Source organism: Mugil cephalus, chromosome 11, assembly GCF_022458985.1.
Source record: "Mugil cephalus isolate CIBA_MC_2020 chromosome 11, CIBA_Mcephalus_1.1, whole genome shotgun sequence".
Classification (NCBI taxonomy): Eukaryota; Metazoa; Chordata; class Actinopteri; order Mugiliformes; family Mugilidae; genus Mugil; species Mugil cephalus.
In genome coordinates this window covers 5,956,011-5,981,100 of record NC_061780.1, presented here as the reverse complement: position 1 = coordinate 5,981,100, position 25,090 = coordinate 5,956,011, and the positions used below count along the sequence as shown (strand labels likewise).

The following is a 25,090-nucleotide window of genomic DNA, read 5'->3' as shown; positions in this document are numbered from 1 at the left end:
TGTGTGTGTGTGTGTGTGTGTGTGTGTGTGTGTGTGTGTGTGTGTGTGTGTGTGTGCATCAGCGCTTTCTGCCAGTTCATCAAACAATCTCCATAAAACTGCAACATGTGAGGCTCCTAGTCTAGGACATACGCATACACACAAACGTATACAAGTACATGTGCTAACACACAAATGCATAATTGCCTCCGCACACACACACACACCCACACTGGCCTTTCTGCTCAGGAGTAATTTATTGGTAAGTATTCCTCTGTCTCTTCTCTCCCTTTCTCCCACTGGCCCTGAGATCATCAATCTCTTTTTGCACTCTTCTTATGTCAGCACTATACCTCCCACCCCCTACCTTTCTTTTTTTTTTTTTTTCACCAAACAGCCTTGGTCTTTTTTTTTCTCTGTTAAGAACTGTTCATGATGCATATTACGCTGTGTATGCAAGACAAAGGGAGAACTAAAACTTAAAAGGGAGGGATAAATGCAATGGAGTTGAACTGAAATTTAATTACCCAGACATTATTCAAATGTCTCCTGTGTGAGGGCACTGCATTGCACTGGTGTTGGATACATGCGCACTGTATGTGGATGTAGTTGTCACTTGAAGCCGGGGGCTGAAGATAAATGGCCGGGGTCACGGCATAAATTAACCTGACGCTGATTAATGTCTTTTGACGACTACAAATGACCGAAGAAAAATTCTCACTCTTTCCAACTATTTATTATCATTGTTCCAGCATCTCCAACCTTCATTCTCTTCCTTCTTCAAAAACCAATCCATCCTTCCTTCATTTGGCTGCCTCAGCTGGCTCTCCGGTTTCATTCCTCTGTGACGATGTTCCCTCACCGCCTGTCTTCAACTTAATTAAGGAAAGCGCCATACAGCTGTCGTTCTCTTGGCTGATAGCGTCCTTTTTTTCCTCCACATCATATTGTTATTCATTAACACTATATGCCTGCCAATCAGGCACACAGCCCGTGTTATTTCGAGGGATGGATGAGGCGGCACTTGCGATAATGACGTTTCCCTTCGTATCTCATTCTGGCAGTGGTGTGCCTGAGGACACCGCACCACCATTTTGGATGAGGCCCATTATTCTTTTCTGCTCAGCATTCCTTTTTATGAGGGCCTTGCCCAAAGAAGTGGTTGTCCATCCAGTTGTCTAGTGCAGCGACTATTAGACATTGGTAGAAAGTCTACTGCTGAGGCCATAAAGGCCAACACTGATTGGCTGGGGACACTAAATTTACTTCAATCGTCAGGTGCATTGTCGTGTGTGGAGGAAACAACACTGAAGACTATTTTTCTTTGAACAAAATCACTCTGCATTATCTCAGTCTGGCTTCCGCTTCCACTAGCCTCCAACCTTTTTTACACTTTCATTCTTTATCTGTGTTTTTTTTTGAAAGTCTCACTTCATTAAACAGAGGTCTGTATTTTTTCATTCCAATTATCCTGACGGCTCATTACAACAGTCCAGGAGACAGAGAATAATCACATGTCACCTAATATCCCTCACTGTCTCACTATGTACCCATCCTTTCATCTTTCTGTCACTCCACTCTGCTGTCCATGAATCATTCTTGAAACTATTAGTCTCTCTGGTCTCTTCCCACGGTTTTGCAGAAATAAGCACACACACACGCAAGCATGCATACACACACAGATGAATGTACATGTGTTACATGTAATATATGACTATTATTAATTAATGCCACTGCTATTATATGATTATTCCGATCTCCCTATTTCTACTGCCACTCTTTCCTTCTCCCGCAGCCTCTCATGCAATCCAGTTTTAATGGGTTTTATTGGCTTGGCTTTTCATCTAAGTGCAGCCGCTCAGTTCAATTACATGAGGGAGCCCTCTGGGCTTTTACTCGACAACCAGGAACAATCTCCTCCAGACACATGCATTCACATGCACGTGAATCTTTGCATATAAACAATACAAAATTAAATATATAAAATGTCAGCACAGAGATGAAACAATATCAACATAGGCTTCATCTTTTTTTTTTAATTATTCTGCTCATTCAAATCATTAGTGCTTTCTGAAAATTAACTTCACTGCGTCAAAGTGTGCATGCACACTAATTGCAATTACACATGCAAGCATGCAGGTACCCACGCCAAGTTATTTGACCAGATCAGTCGAATAAATAAAGCTCTGCTTCAGTGCCTCATGTCACGGCCCCTGCTCCCTGGACAGTCTCCCACTCCTCACTCTTTGTTTTCCTTCACTGGCATTAAATCCGCATACCTTCATAAAGTGACAGCGCTTCAAGCACTTGCAACATATTGGCAACCACTTTTGCCTGAGTTTGTGCTCAGTGTACAGACCCCGATGGCAGATAATTCTCACAGAGGGTATGTTGACACGAAATGAGAAGAAGAGACAAGTGGATTTTTCTGCACCTGCAATAAAATGTGTTTCTTTTGTGCTGACTCATCCCTTACCGCAAACACTTCCCAGCACTCCCTCTTTTCCCGTGCTTCCTCCTCCTCCTCTGCCCCTCAGGATTCCCTCCGGGGAAGCTGGGAATCAACTAAACTGACATTTCGTTTATCTGACATATTGTGGTACTGAATGTTAACCTGCGTTCGACCTCCACCGCCCTTCGTCTCTCCCTTTTCATTCCTCCATCACGCACTCCTTCCTTCTTTCCAACGCTTCGGGCTAGCCCTCGCCATCCACCCCCAACTCCCTCCCTCTGCTCCTTTACAGTCCTCTCTCTTACGGCTTTTTCTAAGAAAGCCAAACAATCTTCATGTAAACAGACCGAACAGCAGCTGAAGGTAGAATAGAGGGCAAACTGGTGGCAAGGTGAACGGTGGCGGTGGAGGAGGAGTGGGGAGCAGAAGTAGACGGGAGGTGCAAAAGAGGTGAGAAAAGCAAACTGAACCGGAGAAAAAATGTTCAGGAAGGGAGGAGTTGGAAAGCTGGAAATCTACCAACGCATCTCGGCAACGCAGGCACCAAGAGCTCTGATTGGTCCGCTTGGTAGTATATTTACGCTTTAGTATTTCTGTCTGCATGCCCATCAATAAAAGAAAGATGCACTGAGGTGGTCCGAGGGTACAAGCATTTGTACAACTCATCTTTGGCAAAGGTTTGAGTCACCATTGTTGAAACTGAAGCAGGAAGTAGAAACAAAATCACAAAAAAGACAGCGCCAACTAGCTGTTGGGTGGGTTGTTACAGAGTGACCCAGACTGACGAGCATACGAGTAAAAAACGGCTAGCACCGACGTATGCTGCGTCTGTAGGTTAAGTCATCTATTTCCTGTACGTATAAACCGCACTTTAGGTGTTGGGGACTTTTTAACATGCTTCACAACGTGGAATAACATTTATTTCCAACCTCAGCAGATGTAATTATCTGAAAGTAGCCAATCACTAACAGCACAAAAACAATCTGTGGCTTTTTATTGGCACTGACTGAGATGCATTGCACCCTTTAAACTTTATAGTCATAGCATTTGCAAAGACACACATATTGCTGGAAACATTATAGCCGGAGTGCAAGCGGTTCATGTGACATTTCTCAAGAAGGAATTATCACCGTGCTAGCCAGATTGTTAGTTGTGACATTCAGGAAATTCAAGAACGACTTTGAGACGTCTACAGATTAAAATGATGGCTGCATCAACAACCCTGAGCTCTTTAAGATAACATTTGAAACAATCTGCCCAGTGGGTGAGTACATGTTTTATTTTTAAGTACAGCAAACCACCGCAGACACCGAGCTACAGCGAAAGGGTTTAAGTGGCTGATTGCAGGAAATCTGTGGTGCGGCGCAGAAAAGCTGGAGCTAGGCTTATGCTGGTTTTGTGGATTTGTGGTGTTTTATGGATTTTAGCGGCGGCATTTTGATTTGAAAGCAAAGTTTCTTTCACAATTGGATAGGGCAACAGGCAAATGTGACGCGTCTAATTGATCGGCGGGCTCGAGAAACAGCATGGAATAAATAAAAGAGGGGAATGATGAAATGTGAGAGGGGGGCAAAAAAAACGGAAGAGGGAAAAAAACGAATGAAGACGACAGCTATAAAATGGCGAGGGAGGAGGCTGAGGAGGAAGAGAAAGGGACTGAACATTTTGCTACAGAGGTGGCAACACGCATCAAAGCTTGACATGTTTAACCTTCTAGGACGGAGGGAGAGACACGGGGAGAACGGGGAAAGAACACGGGAGAGGGGGTAGTGGGTGGGGATGTCACCTTTCATCTTGCCACTGTTCCCACCCTTGAAGCCTGCTATTATGTGTGTCATAGACAGACAGAGAGACAGACAGACAGACAGATAGATAGATAGATAGATAGATAGATAGATAGATAGATAGATAGATAGATAGATAGATAGATAGATAGATAGATAGTCTAAAAATGGTTCATAACACATCCTGTCTCTATTCCCTTTATTTGTCCCTTCTGATCTGGAGAACTGTGGTGCAATGACAGGAGCTGCCAGAAGGGGGTCAAGCAGATCAAAAGGGCAAAACCCCCTGAGTGATGCTGACGTGCACGCAATCAGGCCAAACCGCTAACACTCTGGGCAGGAATCTGTACATGTCTCTAGTGACAAGCTTGCTTTACAGTGTGTCTCTGCCACTGTACCATTAAAATCTGCTTTGTCGACTGCAGGTTAACTCAGTTGTTTTAAACGTGGGTTGCACAACATTAAAGCGCACCAACCACCTCGTACTCAGAGAGGAAGATGTTACATTCCCTGCAAAAAAAAAAAAAAAAAAAAAATTATACAAGATTTTCATGACGTTGCGAGCTCCGTCGTCATCCTCTATCAGCCGTGGTGTGTGTGTCTATCTGGGTCAACACTCATTAAAAATGTAGCCACCACCACCGAGTGAATCTAGGTGCAACATCTGGGAACACTTGTAAGGCCTGACAACAAAAGCCCCATACGAACATCTTCCTCCCCTCTGATACCTCTGCTCAGACGAAAAAGTGGTTTATTCAACTGAATTGTAAATGCAACATATGTTCAATTGTTGTTTTCGTGCCAAATGTTTCACAAACTTCGCAGTTCCAACAGACTCATTTATTGTCTTACTCTCCAATGGATCAACTTGTATTGTAAAAAGTGAGTTTGTTTGCAGTTTCCTGCATCTTATGTGTTTATTTTATGTTTTTATTTACTACATTTGAAGTTTTTTGTTTTTTTTTCCTGCAGGAGAGGATTGGGTCACAGGCGAGACGATAAACTTTTCTTCACGATAGATAGCTTAAATAATACTGTTGATTAGTATGTGAGCAAGATAGTCTTCATCTCCTTGTGGAATCAATACTGCTGTTGAATCACAGAAGGTTTAGCAAAGGTTTCCCGCTGCGTCTGAATCAGGAAAACAAATAAAACTGAAAGACAGATGCGACAATAATCAACATTTAATGGCTCTGTTGTCCAGTACCAGAAAAGCCAGGCTCCAAAGACACTGGGGAGATAAAAGAATCAATAAAATTTAAAAGACTTCTCAAGGAAAACCACCATCAAAACATCAGAACAATATAAAAAAAAATTAATAAAAACAACATAAAGCATCCATTGAACTTGAAATTATTCAGAACACTTTCAAAGTGCTTTGAATACTGGGTAAAATACAAAATTGAGAAACAACAATAGAGAGAAATAATCAATGGACCAAACTTTGCAAGCACATGTGAAACTTCCAAGGACATTTGCAATCTGTTTTGTACTCACCATACACCAGCAGGGTGTAATGATCAGCAGCACGTCCATAGTTGTTCTGAGCCTGGCACAGGTAAGTCCCATTGTGTGATTGGCTGAGGCGGGAAATCTGAAAAGTGGGGCCAGAAATCTCCGCCCTCTCTGGTAAGGACTCATTAATCTTGGACCACTGAATGTTTCTGGGCCTGAAAGGGAGGACAGAGGTAAAGGTTGAACTTTTAATGGAGTTGAAAGGATGTGTCAATTAACTGTCTGGTGAGGTGGATGAGATATTGACATTTTCAATAATTGATCATTTGTGAAAATTGTTTATTATTTGCCCCACGGCTGCCATGGAAATGTTATGACTAAATTATCTCATGCTGAATTCACAGTGACACATCTACATATTGCCTCACAAGCGCCAAACACTGTGAATAACTGGGGGTTCAGTGTCTTGCTCAAAGACACTTCAGGTTCGTGGACAAGCCACAGCCAGAACATGTCTGCCAGACAGGTTCAGAAGAATGACTCCGTCTTGTGGAATTCACAACCTTGTTAGCAGAATTTTAAGGTATGACCCCCTTTCTAATATTGTGTAGGTCTCCCTTATGCCTCCCAAGCAGTTGTGACTCATCAGAGAATGGACATGGGTCTTCTGAGGGGGTCCTGTGTCTGGCAACACAATGTTGTTAGTGGGGGTCTTTGGGTCCTATGGGTTGAAGGTCTCTGTGGCTCATCCCACAGATACTTGATCAGTTTGGGATCTAGTGAATTTGGAGGCCAGGTCAACACCTTGTGCTGTTCTTCCTGTTTTGTGAGTTTTGTGTGTGTGTCTGTGTCAGGCTGCATGCTGCTGGGAATGGCTGCATCCATCAAGAAGCGTAATTTCTGTGGTGTGGGGTTGTCTGGTCTGGTCTAGGTGGGTGGCACGTGTCTAAGTAACATCCACATGAATGAATGCCAGGTCTAAAAGTTTCCCACCAGAAGACTGTATTGTCACAAGATGGTAAATTTTTTTTTAGTCCTCTTATCATAATGTTTTGGCAGGTTAGTATATTTTGAGCAAGGATAACAGGATTAAAAAGAGATGCTTCCAGTTGCGTGTGGCAGGCTGGTCATTAACAAACTACGCCTATTTGAACCACAACTCCTCACAAGCTTTTTAGAACTACAAGAAATCCCACAGGTGCCGTTGCAGCTTGTTCAGCTTGTTATTTGTTGCGAAGTAAAGTTGCTCTTTATTAACCAGATTGACAATAACTTCCAGTATTCATGGTCTAAAACACATTCCTTATTACCAGGACAATAGTAAAAGTGAGAAAGTGAAAGCGGACAAGGGTTTGAAGCGCAGACAACCGGGGGTGCTATAAAAATAGAGGGGAAGAAGAAGGGTAAAGAAGCCCACAGGGTGACACTGACAAGAGAATAAAGAATAAAAGGCGCTTGGAGAAGGAGCCAGTGGCAGAAGAGGGCCGCATCCTGACAAATAATGGGGAGATGGATGGTCAAAGGGCAGCAATGGTGCGAAAGAGTTGGCAGCAAGGAGAGGAGGGCAGATGAGAGAGAAATAGGGTGTCAGATGGGCAGAGTGGGTGGGGAAAGTAAAAAAAAAAAAAAAGCAAGAGGAAAGACAGGGATGGAAAGAATATGTTACTTCAGGGAGGGGAAATGTAGAGAGAAGAAGACATGTTGCAGTTGGACATGAAGGGAAAGAGCAGGCAGACAAAATGAATTGGTCATGAAAGATGGGCAGGCAGAGCAGACAGGAGGTGCAGGGATTACAGAGACACCCTGGGGAACAAATCTGTGTGTGTGTGTGTGTGTGTGTGCGTGTCTGGCTGGGTGTCATGGCTCATGCCACCCTGGCCAGATTACAATCCTGACTCATCTGGGCTCTAATCCCTCAGGAAGTCTAATTAAACCTCTTTCTTGGTTAGTCACACACACATACACACACAGTCTCCCGGTCCTCCCACACACATAGGAAAAGTGCACAAACAAAACAGCTCCCTGTTCCTCTCTTGCGAAAACACACAGTAACACACAAACAAGCAGCCAGTCAAGCAAAATGACAAGACATTGTCTCCCTCGCCCCTCTTGATAACAGGCAGAGAATGAGTGTACCCCTTCAACAAAAGGAAGTGGCATATAATTGGTCATTAATACTTAACAGCCAGTTAACAGGGCCACGGAGCAAGCGCCAGGGCGACAAGGGTACTATGATGTGCGTGTCAGTGTGTAAGTGTGTGCGTCTACGCAGTGTGCAGCTCAGCGTGGGATGAGGGTCAGAGTCCGGAGCTGCCTGCAGCCCCATCCCTCAATGTCACATACACACACACACACACATACACAGAGTGTCCCCAACCAGCCGTTACAAAGCTTTAGCAGGGCTATAGCCAGCACGCTTCTCAGCCAGTCCTCACTGTGGCATTTCACCCAGGCACTTTGGATGCACGAAGCTTTACCGCGGAGCTTTAGTGGACCTGATGCCCACAGACAGACGGACAATCTAGGGGCGGGTTTAGGGAGCTTAGGACCCAATATCCTACTGGATAGTGCACAAAGGCCTGGGAATACTGCGGAAAATGTGCTGTTTCTGTGCTGTCCCTTAAAATAGTCGACTGCTGATCTGATTATTACCCTCAGAGACACATGCACATTTACACTTCATTTCTAGTGTCCTTTGCCAAACTCCCACACCCTCCGCCTTCTTAAGATCTTTTTCTCATTGTTCTTCATGCAAAAAAAATATGGATCAGGTGGTTTTTATAAACCCTCCAAACATTAAATGTCAGGTGATGCTACTCTTCAATCCAAATTTTATATATATACAAACACCCTTCACCCTATACACCCTGTATATATATATATATATATATATTATATATATATTTATATATATATATATATATATATATATATATATATATATATATAGTATGGCCACTATTCCATATACTGTTCATTTCCATTCATTGTACACCTGACATTTAGTTCCAGGAAAAGCACTTGCCACTTTGCCCCCCCCCCCCCAGAGACTGGGTAAAATAGTCTGCTGACGTATAGCAACAGTAGTTTTTTTATATTTTCCTGTGAAATTATGCGACAATGTGTTTGACCCCAGTCCAGGACTTCGTAATCCAGAAGACTATAACAGTTGACACCATTTATAGCAACGTACAGGGACAGTTATTTAGGCGACGCAGCACCAAGTGCAATCATGGAGGAGATTCAAGCATCGCTGCTGTCAAAGTGAGCTGATGTACTGCTTTCTAAATGGGGTCATTGAAACAAAGCTGGGCGGTTGTGAGTTTTAAACCATGCATATAGTTATAGTCTTTTTTATAAAGGGTCTAAAATAAAATGTTACGACTGGAGCAATCAGACATGTTGTGCATGCAAGACTCACCCTCAAAGTTTTTTTTTTTTTTAATGACCCTGAGTCTGGGTTCCTGCAGGGTAAAATACCTTCCCTGGATTTTAATGCTTTTGCATGACACACAGTAGACAACCATGGTCAGCTGTAGTCAAGAGTGTGGGTGGATCAGCCTAAACACAATACAGTGACTAATTGTTTTCATTGGTAGGTCTTTGAAGTAACAGACATAATAAATTAATTACTTAGAATATGTAGTTACAATTTGTAAAGATTAGAAGTACTTGGTAATTATTCAGAGTTTCTGAGAAACAGCCATTTAATTATATGGGAGAGAAATAGAAAGAGGTCAGTGTGAAAAATGGAGCTACCACACAAACACAATGAGTTGGAATTTCTTATACGCTGATGGATATTTAGAGCTATTTGGGGAAAAAGCTCTCTCCCACTTTCTTGTTTCTCCGTAATCTGTATTGGTGTTGATAAAGCAACGCGTTCTCCTCTCAGTGACGCTCTGCATTACTGTCACACGTTTGGTAGTCATCCAGAACAGCCCATTTCCTACTGTGACGAGCTCCACTGAAGCAGGTAGAGGTTACTCAAGGGTGTTTCCACAATTTATTAAGAAGAAGATTTCTTTACTGTACGGCAGCTTGGAAAATAAAGTGTAATAGATTTCGCTAAAGCTATGATAGTCAAGTGTACAATATTCACCTTTACAGTCCATAAATATTCTTTCATATGTTCTGTCTGAACATTTAGCAATCTACCTCATTTATATATATATATATATAACTTTTTTTTTTTCATATGTTTTCTTACTTACAACTTCATTCTCCGAACCGTTAAACTACCGGAGACACAATATCAAAGACCTTTGGCTCCTTTGAAGTCCTTCTAAGAAGCCTGCTGTCAATTCAAACTTGTTTTACATTTAGGTTGTGTGAAAAATGTGCTGTGGGTAAATTTGTGACCTGAACTTGTTTAGAGCCAACATAAAATATATTGCCGGAGAGAAAGTCGAGCCCTCTGCATAAGAATCTCTCTATGCGACTACAGCAGCCTGCTGTTTGTTGATATGAGAACTGAAATGTCATTCCCATCTCAGCTCAGAGCATTTCCCCAAAACCATTTAATGCATTTGCTATACCTTAATACAATTCTGTCAAATTTTGTATGTGTAAGGTTTGATCCAGGAGGGGAAGGTGGGCTTTTTAGGCACAGATGCTTCGTTGAGACAAATACTTTATAATTCCTGATTATCTCGCCTGTGTTTAGAACGAGTGAAAAGGCCCCACACACACATTTTGTGACAGCAGGAATCTGTTCGTATTGCGTTAAAGCTGAATTAATCTAACTAAAATTTCCGATGAACGACTGTAAAAATGTTCATACAAACCACTGCATTAAGTGCCACTGCAGTAAGTCACATCGAACACAGGTAGCATTTTCTGAGAGTTCAGCAAAACAATTTAGCACATGAACAAACACCAAAACTTACAGAGGGTTCCCAGTGACGGAGCAGGTGAGGCTGAGAGAGTCGCCTTCTCGCAAGATGCCTGTGGGAGGAACAATTCGCACTGTAGGGGCAACTGTAGAGAAACAGACAGAGGGGCATAACATTATGACCACGGTCTTAATACTGTGTATGTCTCCCTTGAACCTACAAAACAGCTGTGACTCATCAGAGCATGGACATGGACATTTTTTGTGTGTGTGCCTCCATATATATATGTGTGTGTGAATGTGAGTGAGAGACAGTGAGAAAACAAAATAAAACAGGAAAAGCAAAAATGATCAAAACGATCGAAACAGAGCAAGCGTAACGACAGAAAAAAGTCAGGTACAAAAAGGAGGAACAAGGGAAAACTGAGAAAGTGGCAGGAGGAGGACGGGTCTTTAACATCTGTTTCCAAGGCAACCAGCCGACAATCCTACGGTTGAGACACCTGTTATCATAAGCAGCCCACCGCTCCAGCAGATGCTGTACGGCACTTACTTCTGTAACAGAGCGATGGGGAGCCAAATCCACACTGACGGCTGGCCATTATTGCCAATTCTCTGGCTGGAGGAACCAGATTGACAAAACTATTGAATATTAATGATTAGGATTATATCAACAAATATAAATATACAAGTGTCATATTCATTGTATGTCAATCACGTAACTGACAATAAATATTCAGATATGCCTGCGGAATATTTCAGTACGCAGAATTATTGATATGATGTGGGATAAGAATAATCGGGAACTGTCAGGAATGCCAAAATAAGGAGAGAAAAAATGGGAGTAATTGAATGTTGGGAGAATTTGTTGCAGTGATACTGGAGGAGGAACAAACAACATTATATTGTTATGGAATATACAGCATATTGTGTATTAAATCTATGCAAAAGCCATCTATTTATGCTTCAATTGTGGATCCCCTGGAAGACTATAAACCTCAGCATATGTCCAGTTGAATAAAGAAGAAACAAAAAATCTATTTTTGTTTGACTGACTTTTGATGAAGACAAATTAATACAAAACTGATATCATTATGCAAGCAACACCCTTGTTCCCCCGCCCGTCAAAACACAAAATGAATGAATGTCAAACGTGCAATAAAAAGAGAGAACTTCATATGTTTGATGGGATTAGAAGCAAACAAAAATTTCACAGATATTACATTACAGGCTTTTTTTTTTTTAAAAAAAAAAGAAAGAAAGAAAGAAAGAAGAAAGAATACAGAGTACAGCTATCTCTTACTTTCTTAATTAATCCTATTGAAACAGCTACAGATTTGTGAAAACCCAGAGAACTCAGATTAAAAATACTGTTCAGTCTGAACTTGTTGCCCTGAGTGAATATTAATCTTAAACCAATGATTGATTTAAATCCCTTTTACTATTTTCCCAAATTGGATACTAGTTTTGCAGCTGCCTGCTATAATTGCAGTGAACTGCACATAAAAATGTAACTCAGGCCTGCTATTTCTGCCAGCATTCTGCAAGACAACATTTGGACGTAATAGCTTTTAATAAAGCAGGTCCCACACAAAGCCATTCTCTGAATACCACTGCTAAAATCCCGGACTTCATTCTAAAACGAGATATCCAGCATCTGAAAAATGCCCTGACAAAATTATTGCTGCCATTAGAGTAAAGCACTGAAATGAATAGCACTGAAGTAGCAACTTCAATGACAGCGAAACAGATGGAATAATGTGTGTTTTCCGAAATATCTGGCGGCGAACGCTTTGTTGCTTCATTTGTTTGAAAGATGGATGGTAAGTGTTTTTATTTAAAAAAAAAAACAACACACACACACACATAAACACACGCGTGCAGATTTCAGAGGAGCCTTACAATAAACATCCAGGCGATAATGTCGAACCCTCTTCTGCTCACTCAGCGCCGGGTGGAGAGCCTCGCAGCTCAATGCCGCCCCATTGTCTTTCCTCTCCACGGGGAGGCGGATGGTGTTGGACACACTGAACGTCTTTGCGTTGTCCTGCTGGGACACCACACCTGCAGAGAGGCAACAAGGGGAACAGGGGACATAAAATGAATGGAAGGAAAGAATACGTGGCCAAGAAACAATTTAGCAGCCAAAGCATGAGTGTTCCCCCCCCCCGATGAGGCATCGCACCTATTGCGGGAGATGGCGTGGGACATGAGGTACGGCGGGAGGGAGGGATTTTTAGACAGGAACGCAGAGGGGAATAGAGGGAGTGAGCAGACACAAAGGAAGAAGTTAGTGACTGATGAATGAGCTTTTTAATGCTCCATCCGATACCTGCAGAGGGCAGGAGGAGCGGTGAGGGGAGAATAAGAGCGAGAGAAAGAAAACAGAAAGCAATTTGCATCTATATTTCACAGCAATTATGAGCAGCAGCACAGTTTGTTTACAGATAGTAAATCAACTAAATGTGTGCGTGTGTGTGTGCGCGCGCGCGTGAGAGCAAAAGAGAGAGAGAGAGGGATAAAAGACAGAATATGCATAACCCAATTGAGATTTTAACTGAGCCAGACATGGGGAGAGAGGCGCGTCAAAGGAACAGGGTGAGAGTAGAAAGTGAAAAGAGAGAGGGACCCATAGACAGAGAGCAGAGGGCAGAGAAACAAGCATGATTGAAGTGTGTATTCGTGTGTGTGTGTGCAGGTCTGTGTGAGCGTGGTGGTGGTGGGGGTTGCACACATAAAAGAGGACGATAGCAGCACCTAGCCAGATGCAGCATGGGGGAAAAAGAGTTGAAGAGGAGAGGCAGAAGGAGGGAGGAGAAACAGCAGGGTCCAACTAAGAGGACTTGACACGCTCACGTACTGGGAGCTTGTGCTTGTTTAGGCAGAATACAAAATAACTTATATTGCGCTGAGTTTTCAATTATGGCTGGCAAGCAAATGAAAGTAGACCTAATCAAGGCGCAAAAGAGGACGGCCGAGTGTACAAATGAGCAGGATGAAGGCAGCAGTGGGACGATAGTGTCTTAATTAAAGAGTACTTCCCATATCTGTTGGGATCTGCTTCTAACCTTTAGTGTCACAGTTCATTTAACTCAAGGCCAAACGAGACAGGAGGAGGAGAGGAGTGGAAATAGGAGAGGAGAAGAAAAAGACAGAGGGAGGCATTAGGAAACGAGACGAGACAAGACAGGCAAAAGCGCGGCCCCTCACTGTCGCCTCGACTCTTAAAGGCCGCCGCGGCCGACGGCCACGCTGAGGAGCATCAGGTGTCACCAGTAAAATTCTAAGAAAAAAAAAGGGAGGAGGATCTGATAAAAGGAAGGGGAAGGAGAAGAAGGGAAGGACATAGCGAGACATAATGATGGTGACAGGTGTTGTGACTGAGAAACAGGGGAGAGACCGGATGAAAGAGACGCAGAGTGTCAGACGAAAATAGGGAGAGTACAAGAGGTGGCGGGCAATGCGACGTTTGAAAGGGCAAAACATTTCTCAGTGCATGTCCCAAAGTCTGTTGACACCACATTATCGCACGTTATTTCATCTGGTCCGTGTGAAGTGAATCTGATGGCACCAAATATGAATTAATGAAGAACAAAAAAACGCGAGGGAAAAAATGAGATAAATGGCTTAAGCCTCAGTGGTGCTATTCTTCCTTGTTTTTTTTGTTTTTTTTTTTACTCAACTGAGGAAAGTTTTTTAAGAAATCCAGTTTGAAAAGTAGCAGTGTACACAAATGCTGATTAAACGATACTGAATAGACTGAAGGCTATGAAAAAATAGGTCTCAGATGTATTACTGAGTGAAGCAGCCCCTTAGCCAAGGGAGACAGCGAGTCAGAAAGAAGGATAGATCAAGGTAACAGACCGATGGACGGCTCGCAGATTCATCAGAAACAAAGAAGATGGGGAGTACAAAGGCAGTATCAATAAAAAGCAATAAAAAACAGTATCTTCATAAGTCTGAAAAGATAGAGATAGAAAAGCCGTAAATCTGGAGTTTATGCAGCTTTCATCGTATAGAGTGCATATCAGATTGGGGACAAATAAAAGACATTTGAGAGTGAATTATCATGAGAGAGATTAGCAAGAGAGATAAATATGAGAGATAAATATGTGGGGGACTAGTGGACACAGAAAGAGAGCAGTTTAAATATTTCTGGTACTTGCTATTGATGTCTGTCCTCTCAATATAAACACAGATATATACTCCTTCTGACGCCTTTAAACTTCTCTTTGAGGGAATGGAAATAGAAAATGATCACTGTCCAGACATCCCACAGTGTGTACGGTCAGTCGGAGCAAGTATTGCTGAGAACAATGGATCAAAATAAAGGAAGCAGGAGAAGAAAAAAGTTTTTTGGCAGCCCCAGAGCACGGATCCCAATTTTCTCCACCAATTTATCCATTCGTCTCTACCTGCTCCCACCAACTGATCCATCTGCCATCCCCCCAACAACCCATCAATCACCAATTTGTCCAGTCTTCTTTTGTTCAATCTGTGATCATCCTACCACTCCACTTCACCTGCCCTAAATTATCCCATTAGCCTCCTCGTTTATCTCTCATAATCACTCATCCATCCCTCGCTCAGCCTCGGCCTGGTACCTGGTATCTCGCGGCCATTGCGTATCCAACGGAGGGTGGCAGGTGGCTTGCTGCGCGGCGACACGCAGCTGAGTTCCACCTCGCCGCCCTCCACGGCCTCTTGCTTCACCTCCACCGTGGGCGTCTCGGGGGGCACCAAAACGGAGAGCGTTGCCACCTGGTGGTGAGTGGAGTCCGTATAGAGTTGGCAGAAGTAGCCGCCCTCGTCCGACACGCTCACGTTGGACAGCGAGATGCGCACCAGGTGTGGCGTGAAGAGGACCATCTGGTAGCGGTCGTCCTTCAGGGCTGGAGTTGGGTGAAGATAGAGGGTAAGAGGAGGGATGAAAGCGAGGAGGGAAGTGGAGAGAGAAAGAGAAGATGGAATGGTTAGCTTTGGCCGAACGACATAGGAAATAATATAACCCGCCTTTTTTTTTTCTGTGTGTTTTCTTTAAAATTACAGAACGCTTACGTATTCACAGGCAGTAAGTGGTGAGTACATCAAAAATCACAAGAGAAGCAAAAGGCTGCTTTAATTGAGTGGTGCTGCACTTTCAGCTTTTGAATCAGTTATTTCCTGGCCTCAAGACAGCTTGCTCTGTATTAGCAAACAATATCTCCCACAGACTGGAATGAGGGGAGAGTTTTCATACTCTAATTTGTGGTGTCACTCCTATGGACATCTTGGCAGAGGCAAAAATTGCAAAACATGGGCAAAATAGTAGCTGTGACAGCAGCCTGGATGAGTTGTTGCTTTGGAATTGATAGCCCTGCTAAATCTAAAGCTTGGTTTGATGCAAAAAGTTCAGAGAGAGTTTGCAAAAGTAAGCCTCGACGGAGCGGCTCCAGGCTGTACATTGATACAACAGATGTTTTGGTCCTCTGATTTCCAGCTTTGGGTGTTACTCATTTTTCCCATGAATTGGACTATCCTGGACTGGAATGTGTTTATTCCTTCTCTATGCATCTGCTTGCTTCTAATTAGAAAACATTTACATTTTTCATCTTATTAGGTTTTAATCCTAATTGTTTTACTTGCTCTAACAGCCATGGAAATTCATTTGCAAAGGAAATAAAGCAAAAAAGCTAAAGAGTCTGAGAGAGACACACTGAATGCTACAGTGTGTCTGTCACTCAGGCTACAAAAAATAAACCAAAGCCATCAGCTTTTTAAATGCAGCAATTCTGCATGTAGTCCTGCACCTCGACCCAGTGAGTTACAATCACTGAGCCCATATCGCACAAAGGAAAAGGGAAAAGTGGCAGGAAGGATGAGAGGAGGTGAACAAGTGACAATTTTCCTTTTGTTACTCAAGCAAGAGTAGAATCAATGCCGAAAAAGTGCTGCTAATAACAAATAATGCTAATAACAGTCTGTGGGTGACAGTGGCTCGATGTACATAGATTCTCATAAATACCTTTTAAACTCACTTTGTATTGACCTGGCTGTAGAACCTCCCTTCCTCTCCATCTCTATTTCCGTCAGCCCCTCCCTTCTTTGCTTTGTGCTGGATTTGTCTCGTGGAGACAAAAGCGGACACTTTCCTCATGGAACAATTGGCCATCTCTCACAAAACAGCACAGGCGCTAAGGTGTAGATAGTGGCTTTGAGTGTGTGTTTGCGTATGTGTGTATGTGTGTTTGAGCGCAAGAGTGAGAAATAAAGAGAGAATAAGAGAAATTGACTAATATATAACTACATAATGCAACAAGCGGGATAAAAACGATATGGACGGAGACAGACGTCCATGGGAGACTTACTGAGCAACGGAGTTAGTCCACTTTTCCTGGGAGTAGACCACACTAATCTCTCCAACTCACCTCCTGAATATCCCCTACACCGGATGGCATTGTTAGAGAGCTATTCCCCACAGATAGGTAAATCTTTTATTTCCCTCTCTGCACTAAATGGCAACTAAATGTCAGACTTCTGTTCAAGTCCAAGTTCACCTTTATTGTCCTATCTCATTTGCATGCCGAGGAGATTTGGTGGTAGGCGGAGGGATAGAGATAGGGACCATTTGGTTAGTTCCACCGCTCTATTATCACTATCTGCCCCCGCAATCTCATAAAGCACACCCCGACTGGTTGCTCGGTTGCAAAACAGGCAGCTTAATTCCCTTCACTTACTGCCACGGCTCTATTTGGGCAGCTAGTGGAATGGACCGGCAGAGAAAGGCCTCAGTTTGTTAGCCTGTAATTTGGGTGGCAGATGGGCAATAGACAAGAAATGGAGCAAACGTGGAGGTAGAGAGAGCCGGAGTGAGGTGTAATTTACACTCCCTGAAAATGTCCCCAACGAGGCCTTTCTATTGCTCACAGCAGGCAATTTAGTTATGGGTAGCCATCTATTCTTTATATCTTCACTAAACTTTGGATGGTTTCCCAATGATGTGTGTTTCTCCATTACCTGATCCTCCCTCCTTTACTTATTCTCCCTCTGTTGCTATGTACATCTTGATCCTTTGCCACTCGCCATCACTCTTTTCTTCATCCCTGATCACACCCACTCTTCCCACTCGTTCTGATTAGGCTTCCTCATGATTTCTGAAGGGGGCAAGTCAATGTCTTGGGGAGAGCAGACAAAGTTGCTGCGTTTAAATAGTTAATGGAACTTACCGGTAGTGCTGATCTGATAGAATAGGAGGAAGAGCTAAAAGCAAGGGTCCCCGAAGCAGCAACCTCAACCACTCAATTGTGCCTTGTACGTGATCGAGGAGACTAAAAAGAGAAGTGTGTGGAACAAAGGCACAGCTACCTGAGAACAGTGAAACTAAGTGAGTGACTATTTCGTCTTCAATATTTTACCCTGATCCTGCTATTATGTGCAGAAATATTCAGTTCCCGTGTGAGGTGCTGGGGCCTTGATTGACGAATGACTGTAATTAAATGCGCTGCATGTTTTAATGATCAGAAAGTTGAATACGTGTTCGAGTGCAAATTCTCACATGCCAAAAAAAAAATTAAAAAATAAAAAGAACATATAAATGCAAGTATTGAATCTAAAAATTCAAAAATGCATCTCCTTTAGTCAAGAGCAAAGGTTTGTTTGATAGTTTCGGCATATTTAACTTTCCCGTGATGTGAAAGCGTTGCTGGAAATGTCCTTTGAACACCTCCTCAGCATAAAGATGTTTGACTGCAAGGTCAGCAACGGAGAATCGGCTCTTGATGTGGCAGCCATTCATTATCTTGACATTTACACGAGCCCCTTCTTTAACCACAGGAATACATTTGAAGACGTCTACCAGTAGTACTACTGCATTTATTTGCAGTTTCATATACTGAGCGTTTTGGGCCATGTGAAACTGTTACTGTTACTGAAACTCTTTATCTATAATGAGTTCAAAGCCTTGGCTCCAATAAAAATATTGTATTTAATATTTTGTAATATTCAGATAAAACTGCAGCGGCATGGTGCTCTACCAGGTTCAGCTCAATTGAATTAAATTCAAGGATGCTTGAATGACGGTTCAAAAATATGGCCTGAGCAACCACAGCAGATTGAGATTAAAATAATATGTGTACAAATCTTGGGAGCTGAGCAGCGTTCAACTGGAGCAGCTTGAGCGAAGTTAGCTCAGCAAACAGACTCTCTCTTTCTAAATCAAGCAGGGAAAATTATCACCTGTCACATTAGAAAAGCAGAACATTCCTTTTCCAAATCATGAGTAATCAAAATGTTACTACCGAGGCATAAGAGAGACTGGCTCCTCGAACCGTTGAGAGATAAAGAGTCAGCTGCCCAGCAGAAGACACACCTGAGGAGTGTGCACAGTGGTAAGCCCTGCAAGTGCTTTTAGGGATTTAGAGTTTCTGGTTGGCCGATTTCTATATGATTTCACAGAAAATGATCCAATGCATAATCAAGAGAGCGCCAGCTTTGGCCATATAAACTCAAAAAGTGGCAGTTTTCAGTAGATCAGGGGTCTTCAATGTTTTTCAAGTCGCGGACCCCAAACTGATGGAGACATTAAGGACACCCCTACCTACTATATGTGTTCTATATTAAACACGGGCTAGTGCTATTTACAAATATACATTATCATTATCATTTTGCATTCAATATTAAGCTACTCAAATAATTTATTTCAAACTGTGCATCAGTAAGGTAGAATGAAGTCTTCTGCCTCCATTTAACCCTTTACTAAAATATATTGTCATATTCTTCTGATATATATATATATATATAATGAAATATAATGTCTAACTGTCTGACTGTCATGCACCCTCTTTTGAAGACCTATACAGTAGATTGCTCTGTTACTGTTAGCGTTTTCCAGGTTTATACAAATGTCCATCCATCGTGGTTTTTAATATGAAATCAACCATAGTAAAAACAGACATTCGTTTGTCTTCTTTTTTATTTGATAGTATCCCTGTTTTTCTTCTTTTGTATGCTCCTTTGATCGCCCAGTATAAGTGCACGCAGGTGGTTTAAAGAATGACTTCAAACTCTCATTAGGTCTCGAGGCTGCCAGAGTCTCATAAGCGTGAACCAGCATGCATTCAAATCACCGCCTTCCCTTAACAGTAAGAAATCAGTTTGACAGTTTAGCCTTAAGCCGCTAATGGCTAATGTCTTATCACAAAAATTATGTAGTGCATATCTATTGCTACGCCATAAAACATTATATAGTTTTTGGTTCAATTAAGCTGTCACCACAAATTCCAGAGGTAATGTTTAATATCCTTGGTCACTGTTCTTTTGCTCAGAGGTGTCCTCATGATATTTAACAGAAAATCCAGCTCGGGTCGCAACTTTTAATTAGCAATAAGTAAGAAAAAAAAAACATGTAGTGTTTGCCTACTCAGAGTACCTCAGTGAAATCTGCATGATTATAATATTGGTTACTATTGTAATTTGCGAAAAAGCAACCTTTAGAAAAAACATGTGATTACCAAGGCCATGCTCTAATGAGGACTATAATAGGCTCTGATCTCATCACTAGGGTTAACAGTGGATTACACAGAGTGCTTCAAACTATGCTTTTAAAACAGTTACAGCAGTCGCGCTGTTAGGGCTGAGAGTGTACCCATCTCCAAAATTAACTTGGCGGTTATCTGACTTTTCAATGTGAAGATGCTTCAAAGGCGAGGGGAGGACATTTCCAGGAAGAAAAATGTTAAATGCAAGTGTTGGTGAGTCAGTGTTAATGTGTCTAAAAGGCTCGCTGCAAATGCCACCAAGGGCCAGTGCACAGACACAGACGGGGTTTGGCCTCTCGAGACAAATGTGGGCACTCACCTCGCGTGCCATTGAAGAAGAGAGTCTGCCGACGGGGATTCTGGATGACCACAATTGATCCATCGTAGTTCTGCAGGCGGCAGGAGATCTCGGCCGTACCTCCCTCTAAGACTGTCACGTTTTCCGCCTGCACGGCCTGACAGCGAGCTGAGGGAGACAAAGACGGACATTAGTATGATAGGAGCAAATAGGTCAATAAAAGGATGGGCAACATGCAGAGGAAAAGAAGAGTTTGATTCACACATCGCTTCAGATAGATACTCAAAAAATAAAGCACTTAAGAGTGTCCTTCATTTCGCTGTCATTCATCACACAACAAATAAAGAAAAGGAGAGGGGGAGGAAGGGAGAGGGGGAGAGAGAGTGACAGAGATAAAAAGATTGATAGGGAGAAAAAAAGACATTAAAAGACCGAACAAGAAGGTCCTCAGCAATGCACTTTCACAATGATAATAGGAATGATTATAATTACCGCCATTCATCTCTTTACGTGCATAAACACACACGTTCAGATAGCCATACTGCCTCTGGCTAGACTAACAGAATGCATCAATACACACGTTTGAATACATTTCCTATTAAATCTTTAAGTGGCTGTTGGAGCTTAATTGCGCACTAGTACACATTCGAATGGGCACGCATAAACGCAAACATCGTCACATACGGATGTCACACTAACACAAAGGAACCCGAACAAATTGCTATGTCATCTCCCAAACAGTGGCAAGTAAACTAATTTATTACACTCTATTATCTAAATGTAAGGGTTCTTATTGGAGGTATTAAAAAAAAAAGGCGCAAGCATTTGCTCTTAATGAATTTCCACAAACACGTGGACACCCTCACGCACACGCGTGCATGCATGCAAAGCGCCACTCACATTTCGCCAACTTTCTTTCCTGAGCCTTCAAACAAACTTGTGTGGCCCCTAAAAACTCAATATTTTTAGAGAAGGGGGCTGAGAAATAGCAGGGAGCCTCTTTGATGTCGCTGGCTGCTCAAGAGTCAGTAATAAGGAGGTTGATTACGCTCTCATTGTCGCACCCTTCATGTTTGTGGGTCAGGCTGTTGACACGACTCGGCTGAATCACACCTCCCGCCGAGCACAACGGACACGGAGCACGCCGTTGTTTCTGTTTGAATGATTTGTGCAGCAATTAGTCATATGGTTTCAGCCAGGAGTGGAATGTGATTGCCTTGAAGAGAGTTCCAGTTTCCCAAACTAGTATTTAACAATTTGCAATCCCATTTACATTCCCTCTCTCCCTGGCAAAGTGTTTTGCCGTGGGGAGGATTTGGAGAAAGAACGACATCAATATTGAAGCACAGTGATGAAGCAGGCAATGAGCACAGCCGATAAAGATGTCTGGACCATATATATTTCACTGCTGAGTCTAGCTGTGTCTCTGAGCTCTGTAAAACACCTTTAGAATGCAGCAAATGTTGTGAGACAAACAGATGGTAGCTGCCATGGAGAGTGTTGCTGACTTGACTGCTTTGGGCCAGAGTAAATGTCTGTATCTCCAAGTGAGTGTGTCCTAAGCTATTTGTGGACACGTGTGTGATTGTGTGCGCGCGCGTAGAATAAGTGGGCACGTGCATTCAGTTTGCATATGCAGGGGTTGGCACACTGCAATTAAGCTACGTCGGCCCCAACTTCGTCTGAATCTCTTTTACTTCTTGATTTTAATCACTTTTAATGAAACAGAAAGCCTACATATTCATCACATCTGGAGAACACAGAGGCAGAACGAAGCCAAGAGGGAATATAGACAAAGGAGTCTCTAATACTCTATGGAACCCCCCAAAAATTCCTGACAATTACCTCTAATTGTAGTCATTATTGTTCCTATTCTCCGCATCAATATTGTGATTCATATCGGGGGCCATCAGGGCCTGCCACCGCCATCCCAATTATTTTTTTAATGGCTGTTATTACTCATCACCATAACAACTGGGCTAGGCCACCATTGTTTTAAATGGTGGTAATTGTAACAGCGCTGCTGTGCATCCTGACGAAGTCAGTGTGGTGTCTGTGTGTGATTAGTGACCCATAAGAACCAACAGACAAATAGGGAGAGCGACTCAAGACCAGCGAAAGTTTGCTTCTGGGAGGAGGCCAAAAAAACTAATTAGCTGTCCATTTGCTCTCCCACTTCTCCTGACAGCTGTCACCCCTTCAAAGGAAATTTGCCACAGTAGCACGGCGGCAAAGTGCAGGGAACAGCGACAAAGAAAACGAAAAATTAAAAATCATGCTGCAAGCGGGACGAGCGACATCCGACGCCGCCTGCTGAGAGATGCCACCCAGAAACACCTGCTGGATGAGGGTGGGTGATCAATCCGAGCGAAGAAAACAGGGGGATGGAGAGATGGTAGGGGAGTGAGGGCTCTAACCAGGAAATGATAGCACAGAGTTAGGAAGTGAGGGTTGGAGAATAATAATGCAGCTGGTGGGGGCTGGATGAAATATACGAGAGATGACGCATATTCCTCCACTCCTGCTCGTAACGCAGCTGGGCACAGCACTTTGGTTTGACTGTAGGTTTAATAGGCTGTCATTCACATCAAGGCCACGAGCCCGGGCCTCTGATCGCCAGCATAGTACAATCCACAGAGGGAACGACGAAGAGGGGGAGGGAATCAACCTCTGTGACAGGGGTATTCATCTCACCCCCATTAAAATCTGTGCCCATAATAAAGTACTCCGCAAGCGTCATCTCATATTAAGAGAGAATGCTGAGAGCAATCGATAGCATGGTAGTGCACTGACGGCCGTGATGAACGGATAAATAAAACCAGAGGGGGGGACAAAAACAATCACTTCTCTCTCCAGCCAAGTGGGGGCAGTATTTCATAGCAATGACTTGGTGGTACCCATTATTTGAAGTGCCTCTACTGGACTTGTCACGGGGCTAGAAAAAAAAGGAGTTTTCATTGACTGTGTCAGCTGGGATCTGAGAAGGGCCATCATTTCAAAATGCATAAACAAATAAATGAATTATAGGCGCACAAATTCGTAAGACAAGGCTGTTCGGGGGCCCTCCTTAATGGTCCCACAATAGGGTTGAGTTATAAGCGGAGGGAAGGAAGGGGAGAGAGGGACAGGGGTGGGGGGGGGGATGAAAGGATGTCTTGAGAGTTAAAAGAGGGGGATTTGGGAGGCGGCCAGGTGGACTGCTGGCTAACCCTTGGTCACGGTAAATTCTAGAAACTGCCTCAGTGGCGCAGGGTTAGCGGGCTGAATTACCACCTCGCCGCGTCTCAGTTCCCCCTTATTTCACTCGCTCCATTGTCTCCCCCGGAGTGGAGAAAGGTGAAGACGGAGCAAAAAGACAAGCCACGCAAGACATGATCCGTCTCCATTTGCCCCACACGCCCGCACATATCATTGAAGCAGCGCAGACGCCGTCTTCCTATTCATTATCTGTCATTATCTTACAGCTGGAAGTGGGCCAAGAGCTTGTGTTGTCTTTGTATACTGGCCACAGATTTACAAGGGAATCAATGCAGGAGACTACAATACATAACCCTGATGTAGTTACAGCTTTAATTAAAACAATAGCTGCAGCTCAGAGTTTCGACTCATATGGGGTCATCCATTGGCAGCTCCTCAATCTCTCCCCATCTGGATGTTGCGCCCCCCCCCCTCCAATCCCCTGAGTCTGCGAGGCAAGCCGATTTCCACAGTATGTATGCAAATTTAGTTTGCAGTGTTTATGTGTGTGCATATATGTGTGTGTGTGTGTGTGTGTGTGTGTGTGTGTGTGTGTGTACGAACATTTGCTCTAGGTTAATCACAGAGTTTTGCGGTGTTCTGCCTCTATGAAATCGCTGACTTTGAGGTTCTTCTCCTGTACACCTCCCTCTGCAGACCCGAAACTCTCTCTCTCTCTCTCTTCCCTTCCCTCTCCTCTCTTTCCAGTCTAAAATTATCACTCCATCTCTCTCAGGAAGCCAGAACTCTGCCAATCAAATCCAGTGCCAAGAAGAAGAAAAAAAAAAAAACTCCCTCTATAAATAATACATAATCCTTTACAGATCTTCCGTCTCTCTTATTACCTTCATTCTGTTGCTCTCCTAAGTTTCCTACTGTCCTCCTTTTCCTCCGCTCAGCTTTCACTTCCTTTTTTGAGTTTTCTCCCCCTCTCTCATTTTCACTTAGTCCGCAACTCGCACTTCTCTCCTGCTGCTGCCTTCACGTCTAATCTTATTCTCACATTTTTGTTTTTATATTTATTTAAACCCGCAGTCTCTCCATCCACCTCCTCCCCACCTTACCAGCCTGATCTGATCCTTGACTCCTTCTCACTTCATTGTCCCTTCTCCTTTCCTCCCGTCTTCCTCCTCCTTCTCATCTCCCTTATCTTTTATTGAATCGTTCATCATGCGTCTTTCTCATTAGCGCTGTCTTAAAGATCCCCTTCCTCTCCTTCACTCCTGGGCCTCAGGAGAGTTGTTGCAACCCCTTCTCTTTCCTCTCTCCCGCTAGCTACCTTCCCTTCACCCCCGTCCCTCTTTCTTTTCCTTTCCTCGTTTAGTTTTTCCCGCCCTGGCTGCAATATGCCTTCATTCCCCTTGCAATATCCCCCGTTCTTTCTCCTTTTGTGACTCAGTGGGAATCTTTCCCTGCCTCTCTGCCGGTTCTATCTCCACACTCTCCTTTGCTAAATGTGATTTGTTCTGCAGCTCAAGTCTGCGGCATAATCATGCTGTTTTTATAGTGTGCAGGGAGAACAGAGGAGGGAGAGCG

At 43.2% G+C, this 25,090-nt stretch overlaps 1 protein-coding gene across 4 annotated transcripts in view; it reads right to left on the bottom strand.

Moving 5' to 3' along the window:
- The window catches only part of cadm4 (cell adhesion molecule 4), a 144,109-nt gene that overhangs the window by 7,535 nt on the left and 111,484 nt on the right, over positions 1-25,090 (bottom strand). For all 4 annotated transcript variants that reach the window (XM_047597910.1, XM_047597911.1, XM_047597909.1 and 1 more), the window contains exons 2-6: positions 20,339-20,485; positions 15,109-15,396; positions 12,407-12,568; positions 10,560-10,650; positions 5,713-5,885 (exon numbers count right to left, since the gene is read on the bottom strand). In XM_047597910.1, coding sequence (XP_047453866.1) covers positions 5,713-5,885; positions 10,560-10,650; positions 12,407-12,568; positions 15,109-15,396; positions 20,339-20,485 — 861 coding nt within the window. The remainder of the gene's footprint in view (positions 1-5,712; positions 5,886-10,559; positions 10,651-12,406; positions 12,569-15,108; positions 15,397-20,338; positions 20,486-25,090) is intronic.